Source organism: Somniosus microcephalus, chromosome 10, assembly GCF_052327205.1.
Source record: "Somniosus microcephalus isolate GS21.2 chromosome 10, FLI_Smic_1.0, whole genome shotgun sequence".
Lineage (NCBI taxonomy): Eukaryota > Metazoa > Chordata > Chondrichthyes > Squaliformes > Somniosidae > Somniosus > Somniosus microcephalus.
In genome coordinates, this window is record NC_140996.1 from 169588480 (window position 1) to 169616148 (window position 27669).

General features: G+C 45.3%; 1 protein-coding gene across 4 annotated transcripts in view; it reads left to right on the forward strand.

Annotated features, from left to right (window-relative positions):
- Window positions 1-27669, forward strand: part of parp4 (poly (ADP-ribose) polymerase family, member 4) — a 201007-nt gene that overhangs the window by 92189 nt on the left and 81149 nt on the right. For 3 of the 4 annotated variants that reach the window (XM_085999130.1, XM_085999129.1, XM_085999132.1), the window contains 4 exons: window positions 1702-1866; window positions 11151-11194; window positions 15732-15813; window positions 15924-16058. In XM_085999130.1, coding sequence (XP_085855256.1) covers window positions 1702-1866; window positions 11151-11194; window positions 15732-15813; window positions 15924-16058 — 426 coding nt within the window. The remainder of the gene's footprint in view (window positions 1-1701; window positions 1867-11150; window positions 11195-15731; window positions 15814-15923; window positions 16059-27669) is intronic. The other variant, XM_085999131.1, reaches the window with a different exon arrangement.

Here is a 27669-nt window from a genome sequence, read left to right on the forward strand (position 1 = left end):
TGATGGTGGTAGGTTGATGTCTTTGGGGGCAGGAAATAGCACATAGCTGCAGGCCCAAGGCATTTCACAGAGGTGTAATCAGAAAGAAATGGATGGCTAGTCAACGAAGGAGATATTAGGTGAGGTGATCAAAAGCTTGGTCAAAGAGGTGGGTTTTAAGGAGGAGAGGAGGATAGGTTTAGGGAGGGAATTCTAGAGCGTGGGGCCTAAGCAGTTAAAGGCACAGCCACCAATAATGTGAGGAGAGGAGTGATGCATAAGAGGCCAGACTCAAGAGTGGAGAGTTGGGGATGGGGCGGGGAGGCGTGGGGTTTGTAGGACTGCAGGAGGTTACAGAGATAGGAAAGTGGAGGCCATGAAGGGATTTAAACATGAGGATGAGTATTTTTAATTGGAGGTATTGGGGAGAAATAGCTGGAGAAAGTGTGACTCACCTCCATTTTCTGAGGCAAGATTGAAAGTGCTTGTGGAAAAATGGCAGCAAAGGAAGGTTGCCCTCTTTGGCATCCCAGGGAATACTTCTCACAGGCTGCTTGGCAAGAAATGGCTACCAGAGTTAATGCAGTTTCAAACATCTAGAGAACATGCAAGTAAATGAGAAAAAGTTTAATAGCCTCTTGAAGCCTGCTAAAATAAGGCTAGTCAGCACTGTACCGTATCAAGTAGATACGTTAATTTACTCACACAGAGGGATGCAGGGTCACCAATTGGTTGTCACTTGTCTTTGTTTTTTTAAGCTTTCAATATCTTAGCACTTCTGTGCTTACAAGACAAAGTGGCATACAAAAAGGAGGGGACCAGAACCAGAAAAAATCCCCTCAATTCAGACCCCACAGTCAGCATGAACATGCTATGCTGTATGTGGTGGGGCCCAAGAACATAGGCCATGATTAAGCTGGAGCATTCCTGGAAGGATTCACAGGAAATTGCATTTGTTCTAATATTTAATTATAATATATCAACATATTACAATGAAGTTCTTTCCTGTTTTCAGCGAATGCCTTAGGCCCCCTTGAAGGTTGACTGGAAGCTCACGTGTGGCACAATAAACCAAGATCCAACCAGATCAATCTCCCCCCTACCCCCACCATGCTCGTTCTGCTTTAGAGCCAACACCGTTGGCAACTGGAAAATATAACCTCTGTTGCCAACCAAAAAAATGGAAGTTCTATTATCAGTCGCTAGCAGTCCTGAGATTCCTGATTAACTATCATTGTTTCAATCCTCCTATTTGTATTTTAAAATGGTGGAATCTTCATACTGTAGTTTCATAACTTGAAATTTGGCATAATTGGTGAAAATAAATGGCAGAATCTCTCCACGGTGCTACTAAGTGGACATCAAACAGCTAAGTGTTTGTTCTGTACTGTCAGCACAGCTACTGTTGTTCTCTCTTACAATACTATACATTTTTTTTCCCTTGAACAATACGCAGAGCATTATGTTCTTGACTTATGTGAAAAATATTACCTGCTGATTAAAAATAAGTAAGTCGAGCAAAATAGCTATGATTTGGTGGAGAAAGTTGAAGGCTGCAAACTGATCCTAATTTCTTTAAATGTGATGTATCATCATCATCTTGTTCACTTTCTCAAACTCCTGATGTACACAGCTGAGTTCAGATTTTTTTGTATTTCAATCTGATCTATCTATATATATATATATATATATATATGATCTATTTTGTACTTAATGTTTCAGGATATCTTTACCATCAGTATTGGAAATCTACCACCAAATGCCAATGTTATCATTAAAATCACCTATATCACTGAGCTCTCTGTTGATCGTGAATACATTTCCTTTCTATTGCCTGGAAGTGTGACATCCCAACAACGGGACAAAGCATTGCAAGAGGAAACTCAGGTTCAATTTCCAATTATTTCTTTTGACCGACCTGTCATATAGAACTAATTGACCATGAGTATGGCGTATAAGTTATAACAATGTTAAATTCTGCTGCTGAATACATTTTAATTCTGTCACTCCAAAAAAGAAACTATTATTTGAATCCACTTGGTGCCGTTCAAAGCACTTGGTGCCTTTTTCTCTGTTAAGACAAAGCTATTATTTAGTTTCCAGTGAAGAGCAGCAGCCTATTAATGTTGATCTATTTTGTGTTTATTGTAAGTAGGGAAAGTAAAGCCTATATAAAAGCCCGTGCAGTGAAAGTTGGGTTAACTTCTATTCAGATAGTGCTCCTGGTTTTGTTTTATCTATTTTTCTTTTACTTTTGACTTTACGAAGACTGGTTTCCCAGAGCTGTTTCTTTATTAAATTAAATCCTAATAATTCTTTAGTCATGGTTTTGTTTTATAGTATATCACTTGCAGTTAGTGTATTTCTGATACAGTGCAGGAGTGGGCATTTGGCTCCCTTAACGCTCTGGTACTCTAAAATCAAAACATAAAGAAGCAAATTGGTGCTAAACAGAAAGAGCCTGTCAAAATTGTCAGGGAAGTTTGTTGCCACAGTTGTTGGACTGGCACAGAAAATGAAATTTACAGAATTAGAAGTATTAATAACTATGGAGTCGCATGATGTAGTCGTGAAACGGGGAAACGTAGCTTATGTTTGGAAGGATTTGTAACTTAATATTCCTGGTTGTACCATTTTCAAGAGAGATGGAGAAGTAGAAAAGGGGTTTGGTAGCAGTATTAATAAAGGATTCTATCACAGCGTTAAAGTGCAAGAATGTTCAAGGAGGTGAGTTAAGCCAGAATCCACATGGATAATTAAAAGGAATAGGACGAGAAAATGTACAATTCTCGTGCATTGCAGGCCACAAATAATAGAAATTAAATAGAGGGAGATTTGTAGACAGTTCATAGTGTTTTGTGAAAACAACACTATAATAATATTGTGTTTTTTTTAACTGTCTCAAGATAAAGGTAATGTATGCGGTCAAAGTGGGAAATGCTTTTCAAAATGCACCCAAGAGTGCTTCTTAGGTCAGTACTTTTAGCCCAACAAGGAAAGAAGCAATCCTTGACTTAGTTCAGGAAAATGAAGTGGGAAAAGTAACTGATGTGAGAATAGGAAAACAGTTAGAAAATAGTGGCCATAACATCGTTGGCTTCAGTGTGAAAATAGAAAAGGGTAATGAAGTGTCAAAGATGAGAGTACAGTGAGATAAGGAAGAATTTGATCCAAATTTACTGGGCATCATTGTTAGCAAGCAGGATGACAGATCAGCAGGGGAATCTTCAAATTGATGCATTCCTGTCATGTGAAAAGGGAGTGCATTAAAGGATAGAGTTCCACAGGTATATAGAGATTGACATCAAACTGAAACTTAAAAGGGAAGTTTTAGAATCCATAATTCAGGATCAAATTAGAGATGCATGGGATAATCAAGGATAGCCGGTATGGATTTAAAGGCAATTTGTGTTTGTCAAATGTAATAGTTTTTTGAAGAAGTGATTGATTGATTGTATAGATAAAGGGAATGCAGTAGTTGTATTGCATATGGATTTTCAGAAGCAGTCGATAAGGTCCCTCGCAGGAGGCTTATTACAAAAATTTAGGTATATTGCATAAGAGGAAATGGATAGAAAGTTGGTTGATCGACAGGAATCAAATGTGTCACATTTCAGGATTTTAGAGTCATAGAGTCATAGAGTTTTACAGCACAGAAAGAGGCCCTTCGGCCCATCGTGTCTGCGCCGCCCATCCATCCCTGTCCAGTCTAATCCCATTTTCCAGCATTTGGTCCATAGCCTTGTATGCAATGGCATTTCAAGTGCTCATCCAAATGCTTCTTGAATGTTGTGAGGGTTCCTGCCTCCACCACCCTTTCAGGCATTGAGTTCCACATTCCAACCACCCTCTGGGTGAAAAAGTTCCTCTTCAAATCCCCTCTAAATCTCCTGCCCCTTACCCTGAATCTATGCCCCCTTGTTATTGACCCCCCCACTAAGGGGAAAAGTTCCTCTTTATCTACCCTATCTATGCCCCTCATTATTTTGTACACCTCAATCAGGTCCCCCCTCAGCCTTCTCTGCTCCAAGGAAAACAACTCCAGCCTGTCCAGCCTCTCTTCATAGCTGAGGCGCTCCATCCCAGGTAACATCCTGGTGAACCTTCTCTGCACCCTCTCCAAAGCAATCACATCCTTCCTATAGTGAGGCGACCAGAACTGCACACAGTACTCCAGCTGTGGCCTCACCAGCATTTTGTACAGCTCCATCATAACCTCCCTGCTCTTATATTCTATGCCTCGGCTAATGAAGGCAAGTATCCCATATGCCTTTTTAACCACCTTATCTACCTGCTCCGCTGCCTTCAGGGATCTATGTACATGTACACCAAGGTCCCTCTGACCCTCTGTACTTCCTAGGGTCCTACCACTCATTGTGTATTCCCTTGCCTTATTTGTCCGTCCAAAATGCATCACCTCGCACTTTTCAGGGTTAAATTCCATTTGCCACTTTTCCGCCCATCTGACCAACCCGTTTATATCGTCCTGTAGCCGGAGGCTTTCCTCCTCGCAATTTACCACCCCACCAATTTTCGTGTCATCTGCGAACTTACTGATCATACCTTTTACATTTTCATCCAAATCATTTATGTAGATCACAAACAATAAGGGACCCAGCACCGATCCCTGAGGCACCCCACTGGACACAGGCTTCCAGTCACAAAAGCAACCTTCGACCATCACCCTCTGCCTCCTGCCACTCAGCCAGTTTAGGATCCAACGCGCCAAGGCACCCTGGATCCCATGGGCTCTTACCTTCTTGACCAGTCTCCTATGCGGGACTTTGTCAAAAGCTTTACTGAAGTCCATGTACACCACATCCACAGCATTTCCCTCATCCACCCCACTAGTCACCCCCTCGAAAAATTCGATCAGATTTGTTAGACATGATTTACCCTTGACAAAGCCATGCTGACTATCCCCGATTAATCCTTGCCTCTCCAAGTGGAGATTAATTTTGTCCCTCAGAATTTTTTCCAATAATTTCCCCACCACAGATGTTAGACTCACTGGCCTGTAATTCCCTGGTTTATCCCTGCTACCCTTCTTGAATAATGGTACTACGTTAGCTGTTCTCCAGTCCTCTGGTACATCCCCTGTGGCCAGAGAGGTTCTGAAAATTAGTGTCAGAGCCCCTGCAATCTCCTCCCTTGCCTCCCACAGCAGCCTGGGATACATCTCGTCCGGGCCTGGGGATTTATCCACTTTTTGGCCCGCTAAAACCGCTAGCACCTCCTCCCTCTCGATGCTAATATGTTCAAGTATGTCACAGTCCCCTTGCCCGATTTCTATGTCTGCATCGTCTTTCTCCATAGTGAACACAGATGCAAAAAATTCATTTAAAACCCCGCCTACATCCTCTGGCTCTACACACAGATTGCCACTTTGGTCCCTAATGGGCCCTACCCTTTCCCTGGTTATCCTCTTGCCCTTAATATACTTATAAAACATTTTAGGATTTTCCTTTATTTTGCTCGCCAGTGTTATTTCATGGCCCCTCCTCGCCCTCCTAATTTCTTTTTTAAGTATGCCCCTGCACTTTTTATACTCCTCTAGGGCTTCTTCTGTCTTTAGTCTTTTGTAACTGCCAAAAGCCCCCCTCTTATTTCTAATGCATTTTTGTATATCCCTTGTCATCCAAGGTTCCCTTTGCTTGTTGGTCCCACCCTTGACCTTTACAGGAACATGTTGGCGTTGTACTCTCTCTATTTCCCTTCTGAAAGTCTCCCACTGTTTTGATGTGGATTTTCCTATAAGCAGCTGCTCCCAGTCCACTTTGGCCAGATCCTGCCTTATCATATTAAAATCGGCCTTCCCCCAATTTAGAACCCTTATTTCCGGGCCGTCTTTGTCTTTTTCCATGACCACCTTAAATCTCACCGAATTATGGTCACTGTCGCCAAAATGCTCTCCTACTGACACTTCCACCACTTGCCCGGCTACATTCCCCAGAATTAGGTCCAGTACCGCCCCCTCTCTTGTAGGACTTTCTACATGTTGGCTCAAAAAGCTCTCCTGGATGCACTTTAAGAATTCTGCACCCTCTAAGCCTTTCACACTCTGACTGTCCCAATTTATATTGGGGAAGTTGAAATCCCCCACTATTATTACCCTATTATTTTCGCACTTCTCGGAGATTTGCCTACATATCTGTTCCTCTATCTCCCCCTGACTGTTTGGGGGCCTATAGTACACTCCCAGCAAAGTGCTTGCCCCCTTTTTGTTTTTAAGTTCTACCCATATGGCCTCATTAGAGGAACCCGCTAATATATCATCCCTCCTTACAGCAGTAATTGACTCCTTAATTAATATTGCAACACCCCCTCCCCTTTTACACCCCCCCTCTGTCTCGCCTGAAGATTCTATACCCCGGAATATTGAGCTGCCAGTCCTGACCCTCCCTCAACCATGTCTCCGTGATAGCATGTTTATCTTCGCAAAAGATTTTGAGATTGAGTTATGTTTAAAGTTTGTGTTTTAAAGCAAAGTAAAAGCACCTGAAGCAACATTTGGTTAAAATGCTAATGAGGTAGGCATTATTTCCCCAATGACCAAAGGTTGTACATAATTCATTAGCCTCTCAGTAATCGATTTAAATACCTCATATGCACTGCGTTGGGGAGTCTCTGTACCCAGGTGCTTAGTAGGGATTATCTGGCATAAGAACACCAGAAGATTTTTAAAAATATAGACAAAGACGTATATTGGCAGTCAGTTTTTTTTAGCAGAAACCTGCTAGGGCAAGCTTTTGCCAGACTCAAGTGGTTGGAATGCAGGAGGATAGTTAAGTGAAACAAGATGATCCATTGATGTGGGGAAGCATAGTGTGTTCATTATTTTGTATTATTACGCAAAGACAAGTTGTACTGATTGAATCAAGCGAGTCCGATCACAACTGTTGCTCTATGTTCATTTGCTGTCTTTGAATAAAGCAACTCACTGTCTGACCAAGTGTTTTCTCAATCCATAATGGAGAAGTGCACGTAGGGGCAGGTGTGAAAGACACAACATCCCGTTCAGATCACAAGGGGGTTCCTATTGTTCTACCCTCGGTTACGCTGTCGTATATTCGGTATTGTATCAACCTTAGCTCAATGATGGCGCTCTCGCCTCTGACTCGGCTGTGGGATCAAGCCCCCATTTCAGAGACTTGAGCACATAATATAGATTGACACTTCAGTGCAATACTGAGGAAGTGCTGTTCTGTCAGAGTTGCTGTCTTTTGGATGAGGTGTTAAACTGAGGTCCTATATGCCCCCTTAATAAATGGAGATAAAAGACACCATAGCACTTTTTAAAAAGAGCAGAGAGTTCTTTTGGTGTCCTGGTCTAGATCTAGAACCAAATTCTTCCTTGTTGGATGTGCAACATACTGGTTAAGAAACCAATCATGGATGACTTCCAAGAACCCTTGCTCATTTTGACTGTAATTTTGTTGAATTCTATTCTACTTTAGGATAGTTAAAGTGCCCCATAATTGCAGCTCTGTTATCACTGCAAAATTCTCTAAATTGCCTACAAATAACCTCATCCTTTCTCTTTTCCATTATTTGATGGTCTACAGACTATTTCTTGACTCTACCCAGAAGACTGATGGTTGAGCACCGCCATCAACAAAAAATGTCCTCTCCATGGCTATAGTTTTGTCTCTAATTAATTTTGGCCATTATTCATCGCTTTTATATATAAAAAAATTAAAATTTATAGTTGGGAATATTTAGTGCCCAATCTCATCCTGATTGAAGTCAAGTTTGTGTCAACGCAACAACAACATATCCATCCATTCTAATTAGTGTCTCTAGTACCCTGGCTTCTATTTCTTATGCTTTTCACAGTCACATAATCATTGCAACCGTAACTCATTGATATTCTTCAGTAATCTTTTCTCTTATTTTTTCCTTCACTATCTTTCTCCTTAACTCTCTTATTTCCTACCAGCTGCAAGTTACATTTCTCCCAACCTCCTGTTGTGCTTACTATTTGAGACTGCTATAAGGTTTTCTTCTTTCCTCTTACTAGTTTAAATCCTCCTCACTACCCTAAGGTGAAGCCTATCCCCTATATCGAACTTCTCCTATTCCCAGAACTCATCTTAAAAAGCTGAAACCCACCCTTCTACACTATCAAGCCATGCAATGATGTGTCTATTCTCTTTCTCCCTGACTGGCCTACCACATGACTGGGAGCAATCCTGAGATTGCTCCTCTGGAGATCCTCCTTAATTTTGTGCATATCTCCATAAACTCCCTTTATAAGATCTCCATCCTACTCCTTCCTTATGTCATTGGTTCCAGTATGAACCATTACTTCAGGCTACTTACTCTCCCTTTCCAGAATCTTCTCCACCCAATCTATTGTGTCCCTTACCCTGGCACCTGAAAGGCAACAGACTGTTCAGGATTCCCAAGTGCAGATGCAAAAAAGTCTTGTCTATCTCTCAAATGATTGAATTTCTAACAACTACCTCTGGCCTTCTCTCGACACTATGGCCTAGAAATTCGGTATAGCCACGTTTGGGGCGCTAGTCCTGGCGATGCGCAAAGTTTAGCGCCAGGCGCAATTTAGCGCCACCTAGCGCGATATTGGGTTGCAGCGCCCCTAAAGGTGATTGCGGCGCTAAATCAGGCGCTGCACGCTACTCTTAAGGCGCTAACCCGGCGGCGCAACCCAATTTTGCGGCGGCGGGGCGCAGCGAGGGTGCTGTCAATAATCACTTTCCCTGAGACACACTGGCACCGGCCAGATCTTAAAGGGGCAGGTCAATTGGCATCACCAGACACACTCACTGCCTTGTAGGCCTTCAAAGCGGTGGGAGCCTACCTGTGGCGCACCAGCCTAGCAAGACATGGAAAGGGTGAGGCAGAGGGCGGAACGCCTCACTGATGGGGCATTGGATGCTTTGGTTGGCGCAGTGGAATCAAGGCCAAGGAAGATGGTCGGAATGTGATTTATGTTTTGGACAGTCTCCTGGGTGTGAGAGGCAGTTATGTGTCAGTGTATTAGTTTTGCTTTCTGTTGCCATAGCTTTCTCATGTTTGAAGGAACCACATTTTGTGTAATGAAACACTTTCTTCATTTACAATGGCCATGCCTTCTATTTACATGCATCTTGCCCTTCACAGGCTTGGGGGTATCAGACCGGTTCCATTCCTGTTCTTGGAATGGCAGCAAGCATTCCGTGAGAGGGGCCTAGAAGCTACTTCTGATCAGCCTCTGACGCGCAGCCTGAGAAGAGCCGCTCGCGTAGAAGTTCAGGCCAGCAGCCATCTTCTCAGCCACCGACAGAGATGTCCTGCACCTTATCTGAGGCTGCAGATCTGGCTGAAGCAGCTGGCACAGCTCAGTCACCACCTCCTTTCTAAATCGCAGCCTTCTGACACACTGCTCCTCCGGCATGTTCATGTAGGAAAACTGCTGTCGGAAAACCCTGCCAGCGTAAGGTCTGCTGTGGCGACGTCTGTTGGCCCTCTTCCGTCTGGCCATGCCTGCCCCCCTCTCCCAGCGTCTCAGTGCCCTTTCCAGATGATTCAGCAGCAGGACGTTCCCCTCCAATGCAGCCCCCATAATAAGTGCCCACAGGAAGGCTCCCCGTTGTCAAGGCTCACCAACAGCAAGGTGATGGTCAGAAGGCTGAAGATCGTCTGCCTGCGCTGGCTCAGTGGTCAAATGGCTCTCAGTGTGCAGCTCAGCAACTCTTTGTAGTTCTCGAGGAAGTTGTGCTCCAAAAATGGCTGCTGCTTTTAAACCACACCAGTCCCCTTTAAATAACGCTCCTCCAGCCCGAAAGCGACTTGGTAAGGTCCAGGTAAGCTGTCACTATTAGTGCCAGGCGCTACGGAGGGGGGCGCCACTGAATTTCCGGTCCGGGGCGCCCAAAAGGCGTTGCACACGCAAATGACGTCATAATCAGCCTGCGCCCATGAGCGGGCGCTAAGATTTAGCGCCGGCGCTAAATGCATGCTCAATATGGGGCGAGGCGCCTTGCGCCCGCCCGGATATTGGCTAGCGCCCCACTTCTCGGTCTCTTTAGGCATTAATCGGTGGCGCTAACAACCGAATTTCTCCCCCTATGACTTCTCTTCACCACAACCTCTACCCAAACCCCCACCCCCCAGCTCCACAATAACCACTGCTTGTGATTTTGCCCCGCCCCCCGACTTGCCATTTATTGTGTGCATGATAGTATTCAACACCTTAAACAACTTCAAACTCGAGAAGTTTCTTGCACTCTCTCTACCCGAGTCCTTCTCCCCCCACTTCACATTCTTTGTTTCACTGCTCCTCTGTAGCTACAGGGTGACCACCATATGCAGTATGTGTGCTGTGAACTCTTCTTCTGTATAATGCAGAATGTCTCCAACTGTTTCTTTAGATCAGTAGCTTAAAGCTTGAGTGAGCCATCTAGAGGCAGTTCTTGCAACATGGTTGTGTTTGACATTCCTAGTTTTCAGAAACTCTCACATCTTGCAAGTTCAACATGGCACTTTGTACTGTCCTGCTATAATTAATGCCAGTGAATGATGCAATTCATGTTGGCAGACTATTCCAGCTTGGATTGAGAAAAAAATTTGGAGGAGAGCTAGTCCAAGCAGAAACTTTCAGCTTTGATTGTTTATTCAGAGCTGCAGTGATGATAGTAGCAGACCATCTGAACCTCTGAAACAGGATAGCACAAAAGTCAGGTAGTAGCAAGGAAGAATAGAAATACAGCAAAGAAAGAATCAGACTGAAAACTTATTCCTTTAATGTGATGATTCTTTAACGTGTTTAATCTGACAAATCCCTTTTCTTGTAAGATAAACGAAGGGCTTCAGGTTGAGAAACAATTCACAAACCTATATATGGGAACATCTACTAGAAAATAAATTTCCAAATACAAAGGTTACATTGGAGCTCTAATGTCACAGAATGGAAAGATGCATGTACATGCCCATGATTCCCTGCGCTGTAGGTTCCTGGTCTTAGCTGTGCTGCCAGGAAGAACAGACTCATCCAGTTAGATAGTAGCATTGGCAAAGGCATGGGAGCAGGATACCAGCCTCCCCTCTCATCTTATGGTCATAATGTGGGGGGAACTGAAAGAGAGGAAGAGCAGTAAATATAAAATAATTTTAAAACAAAGTTTCTGAATAGCGATAGGTGCTAATGTAGCTTTGAAAATTATTTTCAGGAATCTCTGGAAAAAATCAATGTGAAGGAACAGGAACCAGCTGGGTAAGTCTTTCATCGAGGATTTTGGTAACCTTTGCAGTCGTTACGTAAATATTAATTGTTCACAAATTATTAAACACACTGACCTAGAAATTGGATTACACCCGAATCAAGGTGTGATCCTGGTGCAGCGCACATTGCACGTGCCTAATGAGGCTGGCGGCATGACCACAGCAATTTGGTCAGTTGGCCTCATTTGTTTATTACCGGGGAGCTGTGGATGCCCCGGAGGCAACTCGCAGGTCGTGGGGGGGAGTGAATTCAGCTGGCTTGGACACTGGCCAAGCTCCTCGGCAAAGTCTGAGTAATAGGGAGAGACGATCGGGGGGGAGGGAGGGGGAGGGGTGGAAGAGAGGTGGCTGGCATTGGTCCACGGAGTTAATGTGGCGCCAGGACGAGAGCTATTGCTCCTCCTGGTTCCACAATAAGGTAAGTAAAAAAAAAAACGTAAAAACTTGCTGTTCATGTGGCAGCCTCCAGTGGTCCCTTTAAGGCCTGAAGAAGTCATTCATGTTCAAGTTTTGCAAAGTTGGCATGAAACCGGGCTTATGCCCTTTGCACATGCAAATTGCAGGATTAACTTCAATTTCAGGCGCCTTCGGAGGAGCCCTAACCAACATGGTGCATGGCGCACCACTGACACGGAATGACCCTGTGCACGCTGCTCACCATATTGGACCCTTAGGCGCCCATTTTATGCCTGTAAAACAGATGCCGCGCAATCCACGTTCTAGACCACTAAGTATTATCTGCCCTGCTGGATAAATGATGCATGAGCCACATGGACCAGGAAGTCCCAAGTTTGATTCCTTGTCTATGCTGAGTTAGCTGATATCAGCTAGACAATGGTGGAGGTACTACAATTGGCCTTGGTCATCCTGGAATGAGAAGGGGAACAATCAGTCAGGACGTTACTCCTGATCACTATCTAGTGACTCTTGCTGGAAAGTGCAAGAATGTGGACATTGAATGAGGATAGAATCGGGCTCAGCTGTGATGCTCACCCTCTTCATTCACCCCACCCACCCATCATGGGTGTTTGATTAGACTGTCCACTCTCATTGTCCAAGTTCATAAATGAAGGATTTGTACTAGAGAGCCCTGGCACCTATAGACATGATCAAAGCATAACTCGCCATTTTCAGGAGATAAAAGGAGAAAATGTGGGGGAACGAAATATCAAGACTGACAAGATAAATGTTTCCTTTGAGTGATGTCTTTAGTACATTGGTAAATGCTTCACTACAACCACCTGCAGAATCATGCACTTCATTCTAATCGTCAGACACCTGAACCAGAACCAAGAACATTCTGTTGAGCAACATGCTGTACTGGACGTACAGTCATTCCAGTTGTAGTTCTCATGACTGTCCTCTTTTGGGAAGGTGAGTAGGGTGTCTTTGGGGTTGCATTGGCTCCAAGATGACATGCTTGGAGATGAAAGATGAAAAGTGGCAGATTCAGTAATCTCATACTTGAGCCAGGCAGATCTGCAGTCCTGCGGGGCACTGCTGATGATTGGCTAACCAGCCTGGCTTAGGAATCAGAGCAGGAAGGGTAAAACTGTTACAAAAGGTTGCCATTCTTCTAATTCAACTACAGATAACTCTGCAAGTCAATGCCTCAACAGTTAGGATGGTGCTGGCTGGGCAAGCAGTAGGAAACTTACCAGTGCTCTGTGCTGGTAAGCTGGATGATTTTATCTGGCCATGTTCTAGCTGTATCCCTGCACACACTTGGGGATCCAAAAGCCCTGGCTATTGCCAATCTGCTCTTTGGACCTGAGTAAGTGCCATATTCCCCTACAATGGAGAGTGTTCACTTCATATCAAGTAAACAGAAACTCTGTATCTGTGTGAATTTCTCAGTTGATTGGTTTTTAAAATACTTAAGTGTGGTGATGGACTTCCATGCATGTCTGATACCCAGTTGGCCAAAATTACATAGTTGTACCAGATGAAATCCATCACATGATTTTTTTCTCTCATCCTACCCTCTAACTCCTTTGACATCCAGGGAGCATTGGCTTTGGTTGCCCTCCCTTTCCCCGTTGTGGGAATGTACCTAGAACCATCTCCTCTTTAAGGGTGCCCATTGTTCCATTACATTTCTGCCTGCCAGTCTTTGACTCTAATTTACCTGAGCCAGATCCCTCCTTAATTCGCTAAAATTAGCCCTCCTCCAGTTAAGTATTTTTATTCTAGATTATTCCTTGCCCTTCTCCATAACTAATCCAAACCTTATGATACTATGATCACTATTCCTGAGATGCTCCCCCACTGTGACATGCATAGATATATAGCAAAGTATTAGACTGTGTTGATACATGGCTGCAAGATAGACAACAAAAGGGGGGTAGTGCATGCGGAGGTGTCAGAGTGGAAACATTTGCCAGTGCAGTTCCACAAAGGTCGGTGTTGGGGCAGCTGTTCATCAATTTATAAATTTCTTAGTAAATGGATTATTGTCCAAGGTGTCTAAGTTTGCAGTTGACTTCAATAATGCTAAGGAATATGCAATAATCCATATAGACCTGGACTGACTAGGTGGCAGATGAGTTTAACAAGAATAAAGGTAAAGCCATGAGGTTAGGTAGACAAAGCGAGAATGCTGTATACATATTAACTGATAGCGTGCTTGACGTGAAGGAACAGAAAAGATATCTGTTTTTTATTGAATATGTTGTTAAATCTGGCAGTCCAGTGTTCACTGGCAGTGAAGAAAGCAAATAAACTGTTGGGATGCATAGCTAGGGTTGTGACTGTGTAACTTATAAGACTAAGGAATTCATGTTGAATATGGCCTTGATGAAGCCTCATCTGGAGTACTATATTCAGTTTTGTTTTCCATATTACAGGAAAGATGTACAATCTTTGGAGAGAGTACAAAGGAGGTCTGCAAGCCTGATTCATGAACATAGAAGGCTGAGTTTGAGAAAAATTGTCTATCCTGAGATTTTACACTCTAGGGAAGAGCGAAGAAGGATGAGGGGTGACTTAATAAAGATCTTTTAAGATGTTCATGGGTATGGAGAATTTGGATCCAAGCAAGTTCTACTATTGGGCACAGCATGCAAGAACTAGGGTACACAGTTTAAAGTTAAGCATGTCAAAAGAAAATAGGAAACTTACACAACTATATTTTTTTACGCAAGAGAGTGATTGAATATTGGAAGAAATTAACAATGAGAGGTCATGGAATGGAAAGCCATGCAGGTTTTAGAAAAAAGGATTGGATGAATTCCTATTAGGAAAGAGGATACAGTGCTATTAGTTCCAGAATTACAATAAGGAAACTGATGAGAGGTTTGGAAGAGTAAGTTCGATTGATCAATGATGATCTTCTACCCAAAAAGTTACTCTGCTGCTAATATGTTAATGTGTATTTGGGCAATAATGAGTTAGGCCCTTGGCTTCAATGTAGAATTTAGCACACTGGGGACCTTCCCCTTTCAGGCCATACTCCTTTGCTACCTATGATTCTGTTCATTTCATAGCAGGAGCTTTCAATGCATAGTAATAAATTCTAAAGCTCTTAAAATTAGTCTTAAGTATCATCCGTCAGCATTTGTAACTTGGCTCCCAGCATTCACACCGCTAAATCCAGCTCCCTTACCCTCGTGGCAAACTCATAGACTTAATCTCCCAAGATCTGAATTAACACGAGGCTGAATAAAAGTAGCTTAAAGCTGAAGGATATTGCATCTTTCAGATTTTGCAGTTGGATCCTTCATTAGTTCTTGTCTACTTTGCCAGAATTTTTTATTTTTAAGAAGTAATTTGTAAATACATTTTTGGATTTCTCTTTCCATGTGATGTTACAAAAGCATATGTTTGTATTAAGTAGTTTGTGTGTCTTCTCACTAATACCACCTTTATGCTGCTTTAGAGCAGTACAAGGTGGTAACACTGAGTTGTACTGCAAGCTCTACAATGCTGTCAAATAAGGGGAAAGCAAAGCACCGTGCATGTTTACTTAACATGTTGAGATGCCAGTCAGTGAACCTTAATGTTGTTAATGAAGAGCAAACTGGTACACTGAGCAGGGTGCTATGGGGTCACGGCGCACGGTGATGATGTCATCGCTGGCGGCGCAGTGGCACGGGGCGCTACCGGCGGGGGCGCAACGCTATTCGGTAGCGCCTCAGCAACGCCCCACCAAATTTCTCAGGAGACTCCCCTCCCCGGACGATAAGCCCTTTGCGCCCCATTAGTGCCCTTGGAGGCGCTAATGGCAGGCGCAAATGAGCCAAATTTCTAGCCCTAAACCTTTTTCTTCAAAGTGGATTCATTATCCAGTGCCAAAACCAGTTTGGCTCCAATTAAACTGCACATTTTTCATCACTATGTCTAAAATCAATTTGCAGTAGCACTGACTGTCTTATTAGTTCTGATTTGTCCATAAAAGAAGATAAGATGAGATGAAGTAACCAATTATTATCACATATATATGAATCTGCTACCCACAATAATTTAACTGCATTCTAAAAGTACCAAGATAAAGATTTATTAAATACTGTTCCTTTTTATTTTATATGAAGTGGTTTGTCAATTAACTTATCCATTGAGATGCCATACAAGATAAAGGAAATCACATCTCCAACGCACAACATCAAAATAAAGGTAATCGTCTTTTTTTTCTGCTCTTTGCTTTACCAGGAGTCTGTGAGTAGTGTTTTAATTTAAATGACGTGTTAAGTCAGGTTTTCTCATTGTATAACTCTGTTCTTCAGCGGACAGACTGTACGGCTGTCGTCTCTGTGGAGCAGAACAGTTGTCTAGGAACTGGTTTCCAATTACTGATTTTATTGGCTGAAATCCATGCCCCTAGAATGTGGGTGGAGAACAATCCAGAAAAAGACAGTCAGGTATGATTTGTACGATTTCAGTTTCTGTAGTTGGTGAGCTTTAAGCAAAGAAGGTGACTCAATTATGGCACATTAATCTTTCGCCCTATGTGTAAATGATTGTTTTGAATTATAGTGAGGAATCATCTGATTGTTTAGCATTAGTTAATAATTATTACCAAAAGTTACTGTTTTTGATTTTTCAAAGTAGCATTTTTATTAATATCAAGTTGCAGTTACATTGCAGCTGCTGTTAAACCAAAGTGATAGTGTTTGCTAAATTGCAGGCCATTATCTGTTTGGCAACTTCACACATAGTCATATTACACACAATGCATTAAGGTAATACAATCCTTATGTAAAATATCCTAATCTTATGAACGTAAAATTATAGAGTAGAACCATAGAAACTTGAGTACAAAAGGAGGCAATTTGGCCCAACTTGCCGGTGCTAGCTTTACATCAGTCTTTCTAATCCAGTTTCCCTTCTCTTTCCCCTTGCTCTTTAATCTTATTCTTCAAGTGTGTATCGAATTCTCCCTTAAATGTTGTGATTAACTTTACTTCAATATCCATATGTGATCATAATACATTCCATATTCTCACAATCCTTTGCATGAAAACATTTCTTCTAACCTCCTTTATGCCGCTAGTAAAAATCCTAAATTCATGATCTAATCAAATCAAATCAAATCAACTTTTATTGTCATTGTTAGTGCACAAGTGCAGTACAACGAAATGTAGGCTTGCAGCTCCCGAGAGTGTACAATTTGGATTAGGACACTTAAACATTTCAACATACATTTGTACATATATATTAGCATAAATATGACCATAATAAAGTGCATCGGCAGATGTGCAGGCTTTAGTGTTTATTTGTGGAGTTCAGTAGGATGACAGCCCTGGGAAAGAAGCTGTTCCTAAATCTGGTCGTACGGGTGCGAATGCATCTGTAGCGTCTTCCAGATGGTAGGAGGGCGAACAGACTGTGGCTGGGGTGGGTAGGGTCTTTGATGATGGACCGTGCCCTCCGTAGGCAGCGTTTCTGATATATATGTTCTATGGTCGGTAGCTGGGTGCCGGTAATGCGTTGGGCAGTTTTGACTACCCGCTGCAGGGCTTTCCGGTCATGGGAGCTACAGCTGCCGTACCATACCGTGATACTGTTTGTCAGGATGCTCTCTATAGTGCAGCGGTAGAAGTTAGAGAGGATCGGGGGTGACAGATTACATCCCTTCAGCCTCCTCAAGAAATATAGGTGCTGCTGGGCCGCCTTCACCAGAGAGGAGGTGTTGAGGGACCAAGAGAGGTCTTCCGTGATGTGGACTCCGAGGAACTTAAAGCTGGCCACCCTTTCCACCTCCGCCCCATTGATGTGGATGGGGGTGTGACTTCCGCCTTTGGACTTCCTGAAGTCCACGATTATTTCCTTTGTTTTCTTGGTGTTAAGGGCCAGGTTGTTGTCGGCGCACCACTTCACGAGATGCTGGACCTCCTCCCTGTAGGCTGACTCATCGTTGTTGGTGATCTGGCCTACTACCGTGGTGTCATCTGCAAACTTGATGATGGTGTTGGAACCATTAACAGCCACACAGTCGTGGGTGAAGAGGGAGTAGAGGAGGGGGCTCAGCACACATCCTTGTGGGGCCCCCGTGTTCAGGGTCAGGGGGGGGGGGAGGTGTGGTTACCTAATTTGACAGACTGGGGTCTGTTTGTTAGGAAGTCCAGGGTCCAGTTGCAGAGGGAAGTGTTCAGGCCAAGAGTTTGGAGTTTGGTGGCCAGCTTGTTGGGGACGATAGTGTTGAATGCTGAGCTGTAGTCTATAAACAACATTCTGATGTAGGTCTCCTTACCATCTAGGTGATTCAGTGCCGAGTGTAGAGCAGTTGTGATTGCATCCTCCGTTGATCTGTTTGCCCGATAGGCAAACTGGTGTTGGTCAAGGGAGGCAGGAACACTGGCTTTGATGTGGGCTAAGACCAGTCTCTCGAAACACTTCATTATGATGGGTGTGAGTGCGACAGGTCGATAGTCGTTCAGACACGTCACAGCCGCTTGTTTAGGCACAGGAATGATGGTGGCGGTCTTGAAGCATGTAGGGACTACTGCCTGGGCCAATGACAGGTTGAAGATGGCAGTGAAGACATCAGCCAGCTGATCAGCACATTCCTTGAGTACCCGTCCAGGGATGCTATCCGGTCCAGTAGCCTTTCGTGTGTTCACTCTGCGTAGAGCGCCCCTTACGTCGGAGGTCGACAGAGTGAGCACCTGGTCTTCCGGGGGTGGCAAGGCTTTGGTAGCCGGCTCCTTGTTGTCCCTGTCGAAGCGAGCGTAGAAGTTGTTAAGCTCCTCCGGAAGGGAGGCGTCGCTGACCGGGGGACTGGTGTTTTTGCCCTTGTAGTCAGTGATGGCCTGGATGCCTTGCCACATGCGCCGGGGGTCCGAGTTGTTGCAGAAGTGATCCTCTATCCGCAGTGTCTGTTTCCATTTGGCAGTCCTGATACCCTTTTTTAGGTTGGTCCTAGCTGCTCTGTAAGCTGCCGCGTCGCCAGATTTAAATGCTGCGTCGCGTGCTTTCAACAGTGAGCGGACCTCTCCGTTCATCCAGGGTTTCTGGTTGGGGTATGACCTGATATTTTTGTGGGTCGTGACGACCTCGACGCAGCTGTTGATGTAGAATAGCACTGTGGATGCGTATTCCTCGATGTCATTGTGGGCAAACATGCCCCAATCAGTGCGTTCGAAGCAATCCTGAAGCTCCGATACTGCCCCCTCTGGCCATACTTTCACTGCTCTCATTGATGTTCTCTCTCTTTTGATGAGCGGTTTGTATGCCGGGGCTAGAAACAGGGAGAGGTGGTCAGACTTCCCAAGGTGGGGGCAGGGAATGGCCTTGTAAGCGTCTACAATGCTCGTGTAGACTTGATCCAGTGTGTTCTCCCCTCTTGTGGGGCAGGAGACATTCTGGTGGAATTTCGGTAGTACAGTTTTTAGGTTTGTGTGATTGAAGTCCCCCGCGACGATAAAAGCTCCGTCTGGGTGCGCAGTTTGTTGTTCGCTGATGGCCCTGTAGAGGTCCTTCAGTGCTAGTTTGGCATTAGCGTGTGGTGGGATGTAGACCGCAGTGATGATAACATTCGTGAATTCCCGAGGCAGGTAGAAGGGTCTGCACCTTACCATGAGGAATTCCAAATCAGGCGAGCAGGATCTATCAATTATATCACTGTTGGTGCACCAGGCATTGTTGGTGTAAATGCACAAACCGCCTCCCTTGCTCTTACCGGAGTCTGCAGTTCTGTCGGCGCGGAAGACCGTGCGTCCTTCTAGTTGTATGGTGGTGTCAGGGATGCCATTGTTCAGCCAGGTTTCTGTGAAGATCATGGCGCAGCATTCCTTTGTCCTTTTCTGTGTGGTGAGATCCAATTTGATCTCATCCATTTTGTTCTCCAGTGACCTGACGTTGGCCAGGAAAATACTTAGGAGGGAGGGTTTGTGTGGGGCCCTCTTCAGCCTGTTTTGGATCCCTGCTCTCTTACCCCGCTTCTGCTTGCGTTCCCTGCGCGGTCTGCGCTGACTTCCGGCTGGGGAAGGACGCCACGCTGGTCCCGGGGGTCGGGCGATGTCGGGAGGCAGATCGATGTCGCCGAATTTAAGCTTCACACAGTCGGCCCCGATGTCTAGGAGCGTCTGCCGGCTGTACATTAGGTCAACCTTTAATTCCCGGATCAGCAGAGTCCAGAAGAGACTCAGGAGGAGGGTGAAACCGTTCAGTCTCGGGAGAGACAAAGCCGCTGCGTCCGTGCGCGCCGCCATTTTACTTGTTACTAATTCACCTACTAGTGAAAATAATCTTTATACGGTGAAACCTGTAAATTAGGGGCACCTAAGGGACTTGCATTAGTTGTCTCTTATTTGCAGGTGTCCTTATTTTCAAAATGGCCATGTATGTACAGTAAACCGGATGAGCCAAATATCCCGGGATTGGCTGTATCTCCTGCAGCGCTCCTTTTTATCGCTCTCAACTGGAATTGTGCCTGATTCTGGAGCCCTGCCAGCAGGATGTGCTTTAAGTTCTATTTTCTGTTCATTAGGTTTCCCAGTTCATTGCCATCCCAAGGTCCTTTTCCAATGAGGGAAGGATATCCTGATCCTGGGATCTGCTACTTTGGTGGCCTGCACAGGGCGAGGAGGCTGCTGTTGGACAGGAGTGCCTGGCATATCCCAGCCAAAAAGTGTTGGGGCGGCAGGAAGATTAACGTCCTGCAGACCTCTGTCTGAGACCGCCTCTCTCAACGTACTATAGCTGCTAATGTTTGAAGTGCTGGGGGATGTTAACAGCTCATTAGTATCTGACGTACTGGTGGAGTGAGATTTGATGCTCCAATCGCAGTTTTACTTTTTCCCATTCTCTCCAACCGCTCCTGTATTTTTGGTTGGTTTTGAGTGCTCGGCTCGCGCATCGCGTCCGTTGCTCGCAGTCTGACCGGAGCTTTCCTCCTGCGCGGCCACTTTCACCCTCTTCACCCGTACTCCTGGAGGTTTGATCACTTGATGTTCTGACCGCTTGACATCTGACCATGCAGTGCATGAACACGTGACATCTGATCACATGACTATTACAAATGCTATTGCATTTACCTTATAAAGGTTGGGTCCCCTGTACTTGAATATTTTTGCTCATGGTTTCGCGCCAGCAGCTGTTGTACAAGAATCAGGAAGCCACCCGTGAGCAGCAGGATTGGGAAGACTAAGAAATTACATTGGCATTCTCTCGTAACCCCCAGATCCTTTTTATATTACTCCTTTTCAGATATTTATCCCCATCCTTCTCATATTAAATATTAGTCTCAACCTCTATAGCCATATGTGGTGAAGGATCTCACAGTCTAATAGCCCTCAGTTTAAGAATCTTCCTCCTCCCATCCCGCTTGGTTCTTTTACTTTACTAGCTGCTCCTCTCTCAGTGCTGCTCCTACCGATGCAGAGAATGATGGTGTCCGCCCCTGCCCTCCCCACCCCACCAGCTTGAGCCCCAATCACCCGACTCCTAGTGCCTTTCTCTTTCCCCAGTCCCCTTCTCTTCCCTTTCTCCATCTCTACACTCCCCCGATTTCAGAGCCCTCCCCCAAAATGCTGAGACCAATGTTCCCTCTAATATTTGTTTGCATTGGTCGGGCAACAAACGCCTCTGAGTGCGACTATTTTGTCCGTGGTAACAACAACAGCGCCCTACCCAACAACAACAGCAGCAACAACAGAAAATTTAGATCTTTCATTATTTTTGTTCGTTGCACAAATACTTTTTGGAGTCTTTTTGAAGAGTTAATGACTTGATGTCTTCACTTTATTTCTTTCTCCTGACTCCGCTCTTCACCTCAACCAATCCCAGGTCAGGTTCTAATATAATAAAGGTAAATCATGCTTGACTAATCTACTGGAATTTTTTGAGGATGTAACTGGTAGAATAGATAAGGCAGAACCAGTGGATGTGGTGTATTTGGACTCTCAGAAGACTTTCGATAAGGTCCCGCATAAGAGATTAGCGTGTAAAGTTAAGGCACATGGGATTGGGGGTAAGGTACTGACTTGGATAGGGAACTAGTTGGCAGACAGGAAGCAAAGAGTTGGAATAAACGGGTCTTTTTCCGAGTGGCAGGCAGTGACTAGTGGGCTACCGCAGGGATCGGTCCTAGGACCCCAGCTATTCACAATATGTATAAATGATCTAGACAAGGGAACTAGATGTAATATCTCCAAGTCTGCAGATGACACAAAGCTGGGTGGGCGTGTGTGCTGTGAGGAGGATGCTGAGAAACTCCAGTATGATTTGGACAGGTTGGGTGATTGGGCAGAAGCATGGCAGATGCAGTATAATGTGGATAAATACGAGGTTATCCACTTTGGTGGCAAAAACAGGAAGGCAAATTATTATCTGAACAGCAATAGATTGGGAGAAGGGGAAGTGCAACGAGACCTGGGTGTCCTTGTGCACCAGTCACTGAAGGTAAGCATGCAGGTGCAGCAGGCGGTTAAGAAGGCAAATGGTATGTTGGCCTTCGTAGCGAGAGGGTTCGAGTACAGGAACAAGGATGTCTTGCTGCAGTTGTACAGGGCCTTGGTGAGACCACACCTTGAGTATTGTGTGCAGTTTTGGTCACCTTATCTGAGGAAGGATGTTCTTGCCATGGAGGGAGTGCAGCGAAGATTCACCAGACTGATACCTGGGATGGCAGGAATGACGTATGAGGAGAGATTGGGTCGATTGGGCTTATACTCGCTGGAGTTTAGAAGAATGAGAGGGGATCTCATTGAAACTTATAAAATTCTAACAGGACTAGACAGATTAGATGCAGGAAGGATGTTCCCGATGGCCGGGGAGTCCAAAACCAGGTGTCACAGTCTGAGGATAAGGGGTAAGCCATTTAGGACAGAGATGAGGAGGAATTTCTTCACCCAGAGAGTGGTGAACCTGTGGAATTCTCTACCACAGAAGGCAGTGGAGGCCAATTCATTAAATATATTCAAGAAGCAGTTAGATATATTTCTTAAGGCTAAAGGGATCAAGGGATATGGGGAGAAGGCAGGGACAGGGTACTGAATTTGGATGATCAGCCATGATCTCATTGAATGGCGGAGCAATCTCGAGGGGCCGAATGGCTCCTATCTTCTATGTTTCTACCTTGAGGCCTTGGAGAGAGTGCAGAGGAGATTTACTAGAAATAATAACACGGATGAGAGACTTCAGTTATCTGGAGAGATTAAAGAAGCTGGGTTTGTTCTCCTTGGAGCAGAGGAGATTTAATAGAGGTGTTCAAAATTTTGAGGGGTTTTGGTAGAGTAAATAAGAAACTGTTTCCACTGGCAGGAAGGGTCAGTAACCAGAGACATAGATTTAAGGTGATTGGCAAAAGAACCAGAGGTGAGATGAGGAGAATTTTTTTCTTTTACGCAGCGAGTTCTGGAATGCACTACCTGAAAAGGGTGGTGGAAGCAGATTCAATAATAACTTTCAAAAGGAAATTGGATAAATATTTGAAAAGGAAAAAGTAGCAGGGTTGTGGTGAAAGAGCAGGGGACTGGACTAATTGGATAGCTCTACTGAAGAGCCAGCACAGGCATGATGGACCGAATGGCCTCCTTCTGTGCTGTATGATTCTATCTGATATCTTTTATCAAGTCCAAAGGCAGGTTGAGGGCATGTTCAGGTATGGTGGGGGGTTCCAGGCCCAGGATGCTGGGCAGTTGGAGTTGGGAAACTTTTTAAGAATTAAGACACATTTTAATTTTCTTACTTATGTTTTAATTATTATTGTCTCTAAATCCCACTCAAACTTGCACAACAAGTAAAAAGTAAAGTTGTAACACCAGACTTGTATCGTACAAACTTAAATGGAATGGATATCATAAAAAGAACATTTTATCCAACATTCTTTAACCATATATATTTTGATGTAACACTTGCTTTGTTTTTGATTTATTTTGCTTTTTTGATCCTTTTATCTTGATTTTGGCCATTTTTATTTTGTTTTTGATGAATTTTATCTTGTTTCCAATTGATTTTATTTCACTTCTAAATTTTGATTGGTTTATTTTGTATATGATAGGTTTTATTTTTAATTTGCTTGGTTTATTTTCTATAACTTTTTTTGTTGGGGTGGGAGGGAGTTGGGGAAGGTGAGACAGTTCACATTTCAGTGTGATTGCATTGAAGCCCCATTGGAAACACATCACCAATTCTAGCCCTGGTTATAACAGCCCAACTTGATTATTGCATCCACTCTGAACTATGTATTCGCGCCCAGTGCCAATTAAGCTCGAGAATCAAAAGGCAAATTAACCAGAGTATGTTGACATTGACTATCCCTACGCTTATCTCGCTCTCAATTTTCAGAAACTTTTTTCTTCTCTTTCCAGCGGTTTACTAAATAAAAGCAATTAGATAAGGCACTTTTTATTTTCTTCACGGTTGACAGGCTGGTGCAGAAAGGTGATAATGATTTGTGACAGGCGAACCCTTAATTGTACCAGCTTTTTTCTTCTCTTCCATTTCTGTGAAATGCAACACACTCGAGCAGCATAACAAAATGCTGCTTTATTTGAAAGCAGTACAACGGACCAAGGCGAGCAACAATATTAATGAATTTTGGAGACGTGATTGTGTAATTTAACTAACCTTTGAGTTTAATCAGAAGACGTGCTGAGCTCTCCAAATGAAAATACTGCTTCTCAACATTTGGAGCCTTGATGCTTCATACAATCATTCCATTCACAACTGCAGTCTGCTCTTGCTTTATTTTGCGAATGCATTTAATGGTCAGCTGCTACTATTAAACCAAAGGGTATTCAGTATGGTTTTGAGTTTGGCTGAGGGTTTATTACAATAGCGTTTTAATGCAGATTCTGTGCACATTAAGCTTTGAAATAAAAGTTTGTTCAGTGCAAAAAGTCTATATAAATTATTTTTAAAAACCATGCTTTAATATCAATCAGTGCAGAAGTAAAAGGTGGGAGGGAGGCAAGTCTTAAATGCTGGAACACTGGAGCGTTGCAGAGAAAGCGAACGTCCTGCAAGCTACACTTTCGCTGCTCGCCTCTTACCGGCGTGCAGTCCCATTTGTCCACGTGAACACCTCCCTCCAGCTCTCCATCCTACTCTGCAGCTGGGCACGGGGATCTGCCGGCCTGTCAAACATCTTCTATCACACAATGGGCTGACGGGACTTATGCCGGTCCACAGACCCACCGACCGATGTCGGTTTAGGCACGGGGAGGCCATCCAGCACCCGCCCCCTCTCATCTGCTATTGGCACTTCCGCCGGACCCTCATGACACCCCCCCCTTCCTATTTTTAGAGTCGATGCCAGTCACAAAAGGATGAGCGGTGAAAAGGATGAGCGGTGAAGAGGGCTATCGGTCAGAGTGGGTGAGGCCCCGCCCCCTCTCCGTGATTGGATACTTTTATTGACCGCTGCTACTTTGCTGTGTTGTTAAAGCTCCCGCTGTGAGCCTGAGCAGAGTGAGAACATAAGAAATAGGAGCAGAAGTTGGCCATTTGGTCCTTCAAGCCTGCTCCGCCATTCAATAAGATCATGGCTGATTTTCTACCTCATTTCCACTTTCCTGCACTATCCCCATATCCCTTGATTCCATTATTATCCAAAAATCTATCAATCTCTGTCTTGAATATATTTAATGACTGAGCCTCCACAGCCCTCTGGGGTAGAGAATCCCAAAAATTCACATCCCTCCGAGTGAAGAAATTTCTCCTCATCTCAGTCCTAAATAGCCGACCCATTATTCTGAGACTGTGACCCCTGGTTCTAGACTCCCCAGCAAGGAGAAACATCCTCCCTGCATCTACCCTGTCAAGCCTGTAAGAATTTTGTATGTTTCAATGAGATCATTCTTCTAAACTCTAGAGAATATAGGCCTAGACTACTCAATCTCTCGTCATTGGACAATCGCCTCATCCCAGGAACCAGTCTGGTGAACCTGCGTTGCACTCCCTCTATGGCAAGTATATCCTTCCTTGGGTAAGGAGACCAAAACTCTACACAAGACTCCAGGTGTGGTCTTACCAGGGCCCTATATAATTGCAGTAAGACATCTGGGCCTAGAAATTGGGTATAGGCCCGCTTGGGGCGTTAGAATTGGCGCTGTGCAAATTTTATAGCCAGACGCAACTTATCGCCACCTCGCGCGATATTGGGTTGCAGCGCCCCTAAAGGTGATTGAGGCGCAAAATCAGGCATTACACGGGACTCCTAAGGCGCTAACCTGGCGGCGCTACTCAATATCGGGGCGGGCGGGCGCAGCACAGGTGCTGTCAATTATGGATGACCACGAGACTTTCAGGCGCCGGCCAGCTCTTAAAGGGGTGGGTCAGTAAGGATCAGCAGCCACACTCTGCGCCTTGTAGGCCTCAAAATCGGAGCTGGCCATTCTGTGGCGTTACAAACTTTGAGAAGATGGAGAGGGTGAGGCAGAGAGCGGAGCGCTTTACCAATGGGGCATTGGATGAATTGGTAGGCGCAGTGGAGCGCCGGCGAGATGTGCTGTACCCCGACAGTGGCAGGAGGCCTAATCAGAAGGAATACCGAAGAGCTTGGAGGGAAGTTTCTCAAAAGGTCAACTCCAACAGCATGGTGACCAGGAGCCCTGTGCAGTGCAGGAAGAAATTCAACGACCTCACTCGGGTCGTGAGGGTGAGTGGTGTTTCGGCAAACTTCTTCATCCCTCCATCTGCACCTGACTTTATGGCCAGAGGGTGCGCGATGCCCCATTGGCCATCTGTCAGCAAGCACCCATGGCCCTTTCTGGGAACACACATGCACATTAAACTCAGGGCATGATGTAAGGGCTATTCCACCATGGGGGGCATGAGATGACAACTTGGGGCATGATGTAAGGGCTATTCCACCATGGGGGGCATGAGATGATAACTCAGGGCATCATGTTTCATCACTTCCCGTCCTTTCTCCTGCAGGCCAAGCTGGCGAGGAACCGCAAGGAGCAGCTTCGCACCGGAGGAGGACGTCCTCAACTCCAGACTCTCACGGATCTCGAAGAGAGAGTCCACCAGATTGTTGGAGGCCGTATGATTGGTCCTGTCACCACTGGAGCTGCCGACCCCATTGTGCACAGCGATGGTAAGGTCCTCACCTTTTTGAGCTGTCTCCTTCCACTTGTTCCCCCCACCAGCATGCTTTTTCACTCTGGACCCATGTCATAGCATTGCAGCAATCTTGCATCCCTTGCTGCCACCCTGTCCTTTCACTAAAGCCACTCTTCAACCTCCCTGCTTTCAGATGCTGCATCACCAGCTCGGGAGCCGGGCCCTCAAGCTGCCAGTGCCACTGCCTCCGGAGGCAACGAGCAGGAGGAAGCCAGAACATCCGTGCCAGCCTCAGGGGAGCCAGCCCATCTGGAGACTGGGGATAATAGTTCCCTGGAGGGGGGTGGGGGGGGCGGTCTCTGATGAGGAACCAGTTGCAGGAACCAGCGGGCTGCAGCAACGCGAGGGGGGTAGGGAAGCTCGGGGGCCGTCTCCCCGGAGGGCGAGGCAGGCCACGATGACTGCTGCACAGAGTGCAGAGGAGGTGCGTAGCCTTTCAGAAATGAGCGCCCAGGCTCGGCTCAGGCACACTGGCAAAGAGTGTGCAGGACTTTGGGGCAGCAATGGAAAGGACTGTCCAGGGCTTCGGTGCAGCAATGGAAAGGAGTGTCCAGGGCTCCGGGCCAGCAATGGAAAGGACTGTCCAGGGCTTCGGGCCAGCCCTGGAAAGGTCTGTCCAGGGCTTCGGGCCAGCCCTGGAAAGGTCTGTCCAGGGCTTGACCGAAGCAGTGGAAAGGACTGTCCAGGGCTTCTCCGAAGCACTGGCACCTGCCACGCAAGTGCTCAGTGCTGCCACGCAGTCACTTGCTGGCCTCCTGCACACGCAGATTGAGGCCACGCGAACACTGACTGCTGCCACCCTAGCTGGATCAGGCAGGATTACCCGGGGCCCTTGCAGCCCACAGCAGGCCATCAATTTGTGGACCAGCCGATTGTGGCGCATGCTGCGGTGCTGCCCCGTCAGAGTGCCAGTGTGTCGGCCGACCACGGAGCAGGTGTCCGCTCTCAGGATGTAAG